The sequence below is a fragment of the Engystomops pustulosus genome, chromosome 5 (genome assembly GCF_040894005.1).
Source record: "Engystomops pustulosus chromosome 5, aEngPut4.maternal, whole genome shotgun sequence".
Classification (NCBI taxonomy): Eukaryota; Metazoa; Chordata; class Amphibia; order Anura; family Leptodactylidae; genus Engystomops; species Engystomops pustulosus.
The window spans coordinates 129,201,049-129,213,343 of record NC_092415.1 but is presented as its reverse complement, the minus strand read 5'-3'; the positions used below and the strand labels follow the sequence as shown (position 1 = coordinate 129,213,343).

At 38.5% G+C, this 12,295-nt stretch overlaps 1 protein-coding gene across 6 annotated transcripts in view; it reads right to left on the bottom strand.

The window, feature by feature from the left end:
* The window catches only part of SLC9A3 (solute carrier family 9 member A3), a 245,734-nt gene that overhangs the window by 123,456 nt on the left and 109,983 nt on the right, over positions 1-12,295 (bottom strand). For all 6 annotated transcript variants that reach the window (XM_072153018.1, XM_072153021.1, XM_072153019.1 and 3 more), the window contains one exon: positions 965-1,267. In XM_072153018.1, coding sequence (XP_072009119.1) covers positions 965-1,267 — 303 coding nt within the window. The remainder of the gene's footprint in view (positions 1-964; positions 1,268-12,295) is intronic.

Sequence of the window (12,295 nt, the reverse complement as noted above, 5' to 3'; positions counted from 1 at the left end):
CACAGTCACAGTGCCTGGCGTTTATTTACTTGATGTAAAACTTTTTGCATGCTTTTGTTAGCATTGTTATTGAAATGGACACATTTGCGGTTAATAAGGTGGTGGCTTACAGATATCCTCTACATTTTACAAGCAGACTACTTCTGCCTTTTTTCTTACATTATAAAATGACACTGTTGGATCTGTGTAAAATAAGAAGACTGTCAAAAATGTTAATTCACCAAGGTCAACGCACATCCATATAATCTTTAGAATAGTTGTTATCATTGGTGAAAAAAACTTGTCTGTAATTACTGGAAGTGTGAATAAACCCTTAGAGGAATCAGTCTTCTCAAATTAACAACCCAAACCAACAGTCAACAGCCATGTTATGTAGGATATGACACCCATACCATTGTTTTTATTGTCAGCTGTTCCTTCCATGCCAAAACTTTATTTTAGAAATATGCAAATTAAGTTGAAGTGCTTTGCAGTGCAGGGCTGTGTCTACAAATTTCACTTGTCCAGGAGCGACAAGGCTGAAAGGGTAAGGATGAGAGAAGGTGCTGGGCAGTGGAAGTGTAGCAGGGGCATTGTTACTGCTGTGTAGCTGGATGCCTGCGGCTAACAACCTTCAAAACACTTCAGCCTACTTTGCATAAACGCATAGGTAGCTTTTTGGGTAGCAGTTTGGGTAGGTACATCTTGGTGAAGGATTCCCTTTAAATGTTGTCCTAATTTATGTTGACCAACATTCATGGTAGACTAAGCATTGGGTACATTTACTAGAATCAGCTTCAAATGTACAAACTGTACATTACACTGTCAGTAGCTCTCCTAATTTGGCAATTTATGACTGTTAGAAAAAAACTGATAAAAGGTTAAACATTTTTTAAAAGTATTTTAAAATAAAACAAATTTCCTGTACATTTTTCATATTTTTTGTAAAACATTTTCTACAATGAAGAATAAAAGTAGTTCTTACCCATTATTCCAGTTTGGTAAACTCCATATAATGAAAGACCCGTTGCAGCAGCATTCCACACTGTTCCAATTACTGCATACATGAGAATGGTACCCAGATTTCCAAAAAATAGCCTATTTGGCATGAAATATCCAGCATCCAATACAATAGGAGGTAATAAGTAAAAAAAAAATACTGTTGGTGTTAAGGTGAAGGATGCAGAATGATCAGCAGCCCATACTATACCACCCAGAAGCAGACCAAGCACGATCAGAAGACAGCTCTCTGGCACCACTGAAGTCACCTTGTGGGATATGTGGAATACTGTAAAAAGAAAAATAATATTTCTCATATACTAAGGCAGACTAGTTATGTGTGAAATAAAAGGGTAGCTACTTATAGCTTTGCAAAATACAATCTTCTTTGTTAAAATAGTTATGACACCATGTGACTCAAACTATACATCAGTACAAAGTATACAGCTTGACTTTGAATAGCAATGAGGATTACTGTAAGCTTAAGGAGCACTTAACAGTAGAAGGACACCAGGCAGCAAAAAGACTGAGGATCTACTACTGAAGCATTGAAAAGGATTTCCAGATTTTTAAAACTGATGGTCTCTCCTTAAGCCTTTAAGGACCTCGCCCTTTTTTGTTTTTTCATTTTTTATTTTTCACTCCCCACAGTCAAAAATCTATAACTTTTTTTTTTTCTTTTTTTTACACGTAAAGAGGTCTTGTGTGTCGGCTTGTTTTCTGTGTAACAAACTGCACTTCATAGTGATGGTATTTAGCAGGAAAAAAATTCAAAATGCAGTGAAATTAATGAAAATACGCATTTGTGGCCTTTTCTTGTGGGCTTGGAATTTAGGGCTTTCACTATGTGCCACAAATGACTTATCTACTTTATTCTTTGGGTCGGTGCGATCACAGGGATACCAAATTTGTATAGGTTTTATAATGTTTTCATACATTTACAAAAATTAAAAACTCGTGTAGAATTTTTTTTTATTTTGCCATCTTCTGGGGCTAATAACTTTTTTATACTTTGGTGCACAGGCCTGTGGGTGGTGTCTTTTTTTGCGACTTCTGATGAAGTTGTCAATGCTTTTGAAGGACTGTGCGACCTTTTGATTTTATTTATTTATTAATTTTTTCATATTTTTCAAAATTTCAAAAAAGTGCCATTTTCAACTTTGGGAGCTATTTTCCGTCACGGGGTTAAATGCAGTGAAAAACTGTTTTTATATTTATATCAGTTCTAGGGAAAGAGGGGTGATTTGAATTTTTTTTTAACTTAAACATTTTTTACTTTTACTCTTTTTCAGACTCCCTAGGGTATTTTAACCCTAGGTTGTCCAATTGATCCTACCATATACTGCCATACAATATATGGGGATTTTCCTCCTCATTCATTACAATGTGCTGATAGCACATCATGTTGCAAGCATCCCCAGTAGGATCAGGAGAAAAAGTTGTAGGGTCCCAGTTGCAGGAGAAATGTTGTTATTAAATTAAGGTGGGTACTGTAATGGCAGCTGAAAGTAATGGTAGCACTCCAAATTAGTGGAAAATATCAGTGGACTTTATTCTATAGTGCTACATTTCAGCTATAACTGAAGCCTTTCTCAAGCAACAGGCAAGTGAACAGGAAATTCTTTGAATAGGAAGTACAACCACAATTATGTATAGCACAGTGTAGAAGTTATTTAGTGAATAAATTATCAATGAGTGAAAAACTGATCATATACATATATACATATTTACAAGTATTTTTTATATACATAGGTGAAGGAAAAAGGACCAAGTGCATAAATAAATACAACATGTATCTTATGCATTAAACGAGTGTATCACCAGTGGTGTTCAATTTACAGTCATATTAAGGCTATATGCAGGGGCAGAGGTCTCGCTATATAATGGGGCTGGCTATATACTAGGGAAATGAAAAGCTTTATACTTGGTAAGTTGTGACCAATGCATTTCCCACCGTAGGCTTATACTCGAGTCAATAAGTTTACTTTTTTGTGGTAAAAGTAGGAGCTTATATTTGGTCCAGCTTATACTCAGGTATATACAGCATATACAGGGGAATATTTTCATGAAAAATTAATAGAGGGCTCTGTGAATATGTGAATTCAAAAGTGGGCTCGGTTTGTAAACAAATATTATTTGGAATACTGTATATATACACAGCTCAATTCTGATGTTGTAGTCATATACTGAACTGGTATATTTTTTTTTTATTACAGAGCCTGCCTCTGGTGCTGTACATCTTTATGAAGCTGGTTCTGGTGGTGTGTTTCTGTAAGGAGCATGGTTCAGGTGTTATTGTTCTATGTCGAGGCAGTTTTGCTGCTATATTTATGTATGAAGTTTGGTGTTTTTGCTGTATTTATAGACCGAGCTTGGGTCTAGTACAATATGTATTCACAATTTCACAGCAATGTTCCAGCTCACAGGGACTGGAGTCTTTCTCAAGCCTGCTGCTGTTTTCTTACTTACTCCTAACGGATGGATTGTGTCCTGAAACTGACACCCATATTTTTTTAATTCAATGCTGTTTTCTCTGACTTTGGTGTATTTGGTGTTATTTAATTATTTTGTGTATGTTTCCTTATTTGTTTTTTCTTTAAAAAAAAAAAAGTGTGTTAGGTATGAATGGGGCTCGACCAGCAGGTGAGTTATTGTTTATATTTTGTATATATTACATATGATTGGAACACAGTTTGTTGCGTTTGGTTTTGTTTTATGTTATGGATTTTATGAATATTTTTATGTTTTTTATTTTAATTTTAAAGATCTACAGTCTGCTCTGTTCTGCTGTACAGATGATCCAGGGGTAGAAGCTACAGCTGTACAGCAGAACACTAGTTATCACTCCTGTTTTGGACAAGAGATATTTAGTATGTCCAGTAGGTGGCAGGATTGCTCAGTGATGCTACTTCTTGCTTGTACTGGGTAGTCTTGCATCCTTGAATAGAGATGGAGAGAAGTGTGAAGAGGGAAATCAGTAGTACAGAAGACCTGCTCCTCTTTAGGTTAACTCCTTAAGGACACAACCATTTTTAAGCTTAAGGCTCAGCCCCATTTTTTGGATTCTGACATGTGTTGCTTTATATGAACACTGTTACTTATGTTAGCGATTCTGAGACTGTTTTCTCCTCACATGTTGTTCTTCATTCTAGTGGTAAATTGTGGCTGATAATTTTTGAGTTTATTTATAACAAAAAAAAGAAAAAATGTTGATTTTCTTGGAAAAATTAGAATTTTTGAAATTCGAAATCATTGCGTTTACAGGTCGATAGTTGCTGAATAACATTTCCCATATGTCTACTATACATTTTCATAATTTGTGAAATGTCTGGATAATTAATTTTGATGTCAAGCGGCTTACAAGTCACAAATAGGTTTTCCGTATTTTCAAAATTTCATTTTTTGGGGATAAATACTGTTTTGAATGAAATTTTACATATTCAACATCAAATAACCCCCATATACCGTATATATTCTTGAGTATAAGCCGACCCAAGTATAAGCCAAGGCCCCTAATTTTACCACAAAAACCTGGCAAACCTATATTTTTTAACTCGAGTATAAGCCGAGTTTGGGTTTTCAGCACATTTTTTGTGCTGAAAAACTAGGCTTATACTCGAGTATATATGGTAATCAACCCATTTTCAAATCTGCACCCCCTCAAACGATCAGAAAAAGCTTTTAGGAAGATCGTTAACCCCTTGAGATCTTCATAGTAATTACATCAAAATGGAGGTGAAATTTAGAATGGTTAAATTGTGTACGTTCATTTAGCCCTAAAATTTACACATTTTCAAAAGATAAAAGAGAAAATCCACCTTATAATTTATTATGCAATTTCTCCCGAGTACAGAGACTCCCACATGTGGCCGTTACTTGTTTTATGGTCGCACAGCGAGGCGTAGGAGGGATGGAGCGCCCTGCAGCTGCCAGGATTTTAGTTTCCTCATTGGCCCTCATTTAGTTTTGCAGGCTATAAAATTTTCGCTTTTTTGTTATTCGGGCCATGTGACGGCATTTTTTTTGCGGGATGAGATGCTTTTTCCAGTGTTACCACTTTGGGGTTCTTATCCTCTATTGATAAAAATGTAGGAACTTTTTTGAGAACAGGAGTAGAAAAGCATCAATTCTGTACTGGATTTTTAACTCTTTCTTTTTTTTTCGTGTTCACCGTATAGCCTAATAATCATGTTATCTTTATTTTATGGGTTGATACGATTAAGGGGATACCAGACTTGAATATTTTTTGTTTTACTAAATTTTCCAAACAAAACCCTAATGTGGGAAAATCAATTTTTCAATTGCTGCCTTTCAAGTGGCATAAAATTTTTACTTTTTTGGCCACGGAGCTGGTTGATGGCTTGTTTTTTGCGGGACATGTTGTACTTTGGAACAGTACCATTCTGGAGTACATATGTTTTTTTGGTCACTTCCTATTGCATTTTTTGTGGGATTCAATAGGTAAAAATCCAAATTTTTGACAGGGTTTTTACAGTTTTTTTTACAGCGTTTATCGTGCGGGTTCAATAATGATACAATTTTATTTGGGTTGTTACGGACGCGGTGATACTATATATGTGGGGTTTGTGTTATGATTTAGACTTTTTTGAGCGTTATATGTCTCTTTATATGTTATGGGCATTTTTATTGATTTATTTTTTATTGAATAAGATTTTTTTTTCACTTTTTTACAGTTATGAGGTATTAGCTAAATTAGTTATAGCCGGCATCCCGTGTATCCCGATGCCGGTTCGGCTCAGATCTGAACCGACATCAGCTCTGCGTCCGATATATTGGACGCTGAGCTCTAACTCACTGTGCTCATCGTCTGCAGAGCCGCAAGGGGTTAATGTGAAGTATTTTGTCTGTTGTAATGTAGGCTCAGAATACTAGCTGCTGTCTGCATGCAGACCACAACAACAGCAGCATACGTCCATTTTAACCCCTTAAAGACCAGGACCTTTTTCATATTTGCGTTTTCATTTTTCTCTCTCCATGTTAAAAAATCCATACGTTTTTTTATTTTTACATGTAGAGAGCTGTATGAGGGCTTGTTTTCTGCATAAGAAATTGCACTTCATAGTGATGGTATGTAATATTCCATGCCATGTACTGGGAAGCAGGAAAAAATATTCCAAATGTAGTGAAAATGGTGAAAAATACATCTGTGCCGTCTTCTTGTGGGATTGGATTTTACGGCTTTCACTGTGCACCCCAAATGACATGTCTACTTTATTCTCTGGGTCAGTACGATTACTAGGATACCAAATTTATACAGGTTTTATAATGTTTTCATACATTTACAAAAATTAAAACCTCCTGTACAGAAAAAAAAAATTAATTTTGCCATCTTCTGGCACTAATAACTTTCTCATACTTCAGTGTACAGAGCTGTGGGTGTTGTTATTTTATTGTGACTTTTGGTGACTGTACTTTAGCACTTTATGGCCTTTTGATAATTTTTTATTTCATTTTTTATATTTTTAAAAATGGCAAAAAAGGGCGTTATTTTCCGTTACAGAGTTAAACCTTGGGAAAACCGTTATTATATTTTGATAGATCTGTCATTTTGTGATGCGGCAATACCGAACATGTGTATGATTTTTACTGTTTATTTATATCAGTTCTAGTGAAAGGAGGGTGATTAGAATTTTTAGGTTTTTAAAAATCATTTTAATTTTTTTACTTTTTTACTATTTTTCAGACCCCTTAAAGCCTTACTTAAACCCTAGGTTGTCTGATTGATCCTACCATAAACTGCCATACTACAGTACAGCAGTATATGGGGATTTTAGACATCATGTATTACAATGGGCAAATCGCACATTGTAATAACCAAATTAAAATCAGATAGCCTCTGGTCTTTGAATGATCTGATTGCGGCCTCCCACCCCCCGATGACTTCACAAGGAGAGGTGATCGAATCCCAGATGGCAACGCCCATGCGCTTCTTGAATGCCTCTCGCATCTACAGGGTTAACACGGCACCATGACCACGCACAGATGTCCTATATTTCGCCGTGTTACAGTGTTAGCCCTCCTCCTCCTCTCCAGGGGGCTGACGTGTGAATGTCCGGCTTACCGCTGTGTGAATGTGCCCATATTACAAGCATTTTTCCCAGGCGATCCCCGCATGTCAAGATTAAAGAACACCGCCAGGATCAGGATAAAGAGGAGTGTAGGGGAGTATGTGTAGTTTGTTTGTAGTTTGTTAAACATACTTGTAGATTTCCTTTAACATTTAACTGTGTGCATTGTCAAATAATAGTGTTCATACTAGCAAAAAAAGAACAATAGCAGTAAGTAATATAAGTAATAGTGTATAAAGCCAAGTGCGTATGGACCCTCTAAAGCAGTGGTCCTCAACCTTCGGAGCAACTCCTTCATTAGACATTGAGAAGCAGAAGAAGTTCCTTCTAAATGTGTGTCAGATGGCACACTGGATATGAACACCCCACCCCTCTTTGGTTTCTCTGCCCCTGTTACATCAAGTGTAGTAATTACTAGTTTTATTGTTGATACACCCATCATATTATTATTAAATAATTATTATATAAATAGTTATTAAAGTGTTGGTCACTTTACCTCATTTGTGTCATGTTTGTAATTGTGGTGCGCAGGATATTAGGTAATGTACCAATACACATCTATTAAAAGTTCAGCACTGCTTTCTTAATATTTAAAGTGAAGTTTCCCGACTGTTACCTCATCAGCCAGATATTCCTGTCCTTAAAATGGCTGCAGATGGAGGGTCATGTGATCTCTATCTCACCATGAACAAATCGCCCTGCCAAGACAACGCTAGGATGGTTGTTCATGGACAGATAGAGATCACGTCCATCAGCAGCCGTTTTATGGTTGGGAATGTCTGGTTTATGAGGTAAAAGACAGTATCCTTCAATTTAAATATCAAGGGCATCTGATTCATGATTCATGTATTTCACAGCCTAACTGAAAATTCTCTGAACTGTGGAGGATTGATCAACCAGGAGAATGCTCCCTATTTACAAGAATAGAACTACTATAATACCATCCCCTATGTACATTAGCATAAATAATATATTATATATATAATTTAATACTGCTCCCTAGGTACAAAAATATAACTACCAGGATACTGCAGAATAGAGCTATTACAATAGTGCCTCCTATATAGAACAATATATCAACTATAATACTGTCCCCTATGTACTAGAATATAACTACTTTAATATTATTCCTATGTACGAGAATATAATTTCTATTACAACACCCTCTATGTACCAGGATTTCTACTAGGATATTGATCCTATGTACAAGACTATAACTACTAAAATACTGCCCCCTATATACAAGAATATAACTACTATGTTACTGCTGCCTATCTACAAGAATATAACTACTATAATACTTATCCCTATGTACAAGAATAAAACTACTATAATACTGCCCCCTATGTACAAGAATATAACTACTATAACACTGTCCCCTATGTACAAGAATATAACTACTATAATACTGCCCCCTATGTAGAGGAATATAACTACTATAATACTGCCCCCTATGTACAAGAATATAACTACTATAACACTGTCCCAAATGTACAAGAATATAACTAGCTGTATATATGTCTCCCATACGGCTGTGTGAATGTAGACTTTATATATAAAAACTGCTACAATATCTTCTCCGATAAACAAAAATGTAATCACTATGATACTGCCCCTAAGTAAAATATATTATAATACTGCATCCTATGTACTCTATGTACCAGAATATATCTACTAGGATACTGATCCTATGAACAAGACTATAACTACTAAAATAATGCCCCCTATAAACAAAAATATAACTACTATGATACTGCCCCGTATGTACAAGAATATAACTACTTTAACACTGGCCCCAATGTACAGGAATATAACTACTATAATACTACCCCTTGTGTACAAGAATTTAACTACTAAAATACCGCTCCCTACGTACAAGAATATAACTGCTATAATACCGCCCCCTATGTACTGGAATATAGCTACTAAAATGCTGCTCCCTATGTACAAGAATATAAATGCTATAATCAGGGGCGTTGCTAGGGTGGTAAAAGATCCGGGGCACGGGCCCCAATGCATGTGTGTCACACTTTAAGTAATGCCCCCTCCTGTACATAACCCTTCACATGTGGTTGTGCCAATAACAACTTTACAAAAGGTTTATACAGCTACAGAAACCACAGGAGAAATCCGTACTAGTTACATCCAGTGACTGCAGTTGGCGCATCCTCCATCTTCCCATTAGGCATCACCACGTCTTATGTTCCTAATTGTCCCTACATCTTGGTTCCCTGACAGTGTTATCCTGCTGCTGCCACTAACAATCTCCCCCAAATACTGTAAGGTTGCGCTCACACAATTGTCTTGCATTTAAACGAAACCAGGTGCATGTTACCGATCACATGTGTTTCACTGGAAAACATATGAGATCAAACCAAGGCCTGTTCGAGTGCCACTTGTGAACGTGCCCCAAGAATTGTGCCCCACAAAGTTACCCCAAGTAATGTTCCTTAAATAGCCCCTCAGTAATGTCCCCCACACAGCTACCCCCAGTAATGTCCACCACACAGCCCCCGAAGTAATGTGTGCAACAGACCCCCAGTAATGTGCTCCACACTGCTACCCCCAGTAATGTCCCTGACACAGCCCATCCAGTGATGTCCCTCACACATCCCCCCAGTAATGTCCCCCACACTGCCCTCCCAGGAATTTCCCCCACACTGCCCCTCCAGGAATGTCCCTGAAACTCCCCCCAGGAATGTCCCCCACACAGCCCCCACAGAAATGTGCCCACACAGTTCCCCAGTAGGTAATGTACCAACACAGCCCACCAGTAAGTAATTGCCGACACATATCCCCCAGTAATGTGCCCACACAGCCGCCCAGTAAGTAATATGCCCACCCAGCTCCCTAGTGAGTAATGTGCCCCCACAGCCCCCCAGTAAGTAATGTGCTCATACAGCCCCCAGTAAGTAATATGCCCACACAGGCCCCCCAGTAAGTAATGTGCCCACCCAGCCCCCTAGTGAGTAATGTGCCCCCACAGCCCCCCAGTAAGTAATGTGCTCATACAGCCCCAGTAAGTAATATGCCCACACAGGCCCCCCCAGTAAGAAATGTGCACACACAGCCCCCCAGAAGGTTATGTGCGCACACAGCCCCCTATTGAGCAATGTGCCCACATAGCCCACTAGTAAGTAATGTGCCCACACAACCCACTAGTAAGCAATGTGCCCACATAGCCCACTAGTAAGTAATGTGCCCACACAACCCACTAGTAAGTAATGTGCCCACACAACCCACTAGTGAGTAATGTGCCCACACACACCCCAATAAGTAATGTGCCCACACAGCCCCCCAATAAGTAATGTGCCCACACAGACCCCCAGTACTTAACGTGACCACACAGACCCCCAGTGAGTAATGTGCCCACACTGCCCCCCAGTAAGTAATGTGCCCACACAGCCCCCCAGTAAGTAATGTGCCCACACAGCCCCCCAGTAAGTAATGTGCCCACACAGCCCCCCATTAAGTAATGTGCCCACACAGCCCCCCAGTAAGTAATGTGCCCACACAGCCCCCCAGTAAGTAATGTGAACACACTGCCCCCAAGTAAGTAATGTGAACACACTGCCCCCCTGTAAGTAATGTGCCCTCGCAGCCCCCCAGTAAGTAATGTGCCCACACAGCCCCCTTGTATGTAATATGCCCACACAGCCCCCAGTAAGTGATGTGCCCACACAGCCCCCTAGTAATGTGCCAACACAGTCCCCTAGTAATGTGCACAAGCAGCCCAAATAGCCAACTCATTTACGTGAACGACCTGAGCTGGCTCCCGTCAGTGAGCCAATGGCTCACTAAACCCCACCCCCAAACGGCTCACTGCGCCCACTTTAACCCGATAATATCAGGTTAAAAGTGGAGTGGTTCAGGGTGAATGACTGGCATGCGGCTCCCTATTATATATAAATAGGGAGCCGTTCAGAAACGACTCTTCTTAGTGATCCGAGCCTAATGAGCCAGCTCACTAAGAAGAACTGGAATTCCCATCACTACACTGATGCAGCTCTGTGTATGCACTGCTTTCCCCGGAAGGTCATGTGATCATGACATCATCACAGGTCCTTCAGCCTCCAGGAGTATTATTCTCCCGGGGGCTGCAGCTCCTTCTGGGGAAAGCAGTGACTGCACACATTCTCATCACTATCTGTGTCCTGAGGACACGGATCGTGATGAGAGAGGACAGAATGCCTGGGCAGCGGGAAAAATGTCCTGCTGACCCGGGGAGTTCTGGGGCTCTGGCCAAAAGATCCGTGGCAAGAGCCCAGGATCTTTTGACCTAGCGACGCCCCTGGCTGTAAAACTTCCCCCTATGTACAAGACTATAACTACTAAAATACTGCTTCCTATGTACAAGAATATAACTACTATAATACTGCCCCCTATGTACAAGAATATAACTGATTCATACTTTACCATAATTCTAATTACTGTTCTATTTATTTTTACTATTTCTATCATCAACCAGTATGTTTCATTTAAATTGTTTTTATACTTAATTATAATGTCAACATACATAGAGCATATTCAAGCACAGAAATTCAGTTTTTTTAGAATTCCACATACCTGGCTAACCAAAATAAAGAACGCTATAAACAGGATGGTTTACTGTAAATCCAGGTAACTTAACATATCCCACAAGACATGCTGACATATCAGGGTTAACACTAGTAAATACTAGAAGGACAGCATGCAGAGATCTAGAAACCATCAGAAATTGATACAGAAAGTATATTGGAAATCTGTATAACTTTTTATAATACAAACAACATTAATTTGCTGTAATGGGAATACCCCGTTATCACTTATGTTCATCACTAAACAGTTAAAGGGGTATTCCAATTTACTTTTTGTATCAATTTCTGACTATTTTCTAGATCTCTGCTTGCTGTCCTTCTATAGAAAGATTCCATGTTTACTTCCAGTGGGCAGAAACCTGACCACAGCCACATAGAAATTGATTGTAAAGCTCATTACATCACACAGCTCTGATAATTTTTAGTGATACTAACGAGCCGTGCACCTGTTTAACCATGGTCGGATTTCTGTCCACTGGAAGTAAACTTTTTATAGAATGACAGCAAGCAGAGATCTAGAGAATTGATACAGAAAGTACATCGGAAAATTGTACAACTTTTTATCATAAAAACATTAACATTAATTTGATGTAATAGGAATACCCCTTTAAGGATTGAAAATCTTATTGTTTTAAAGAAAAACAAGTTCAC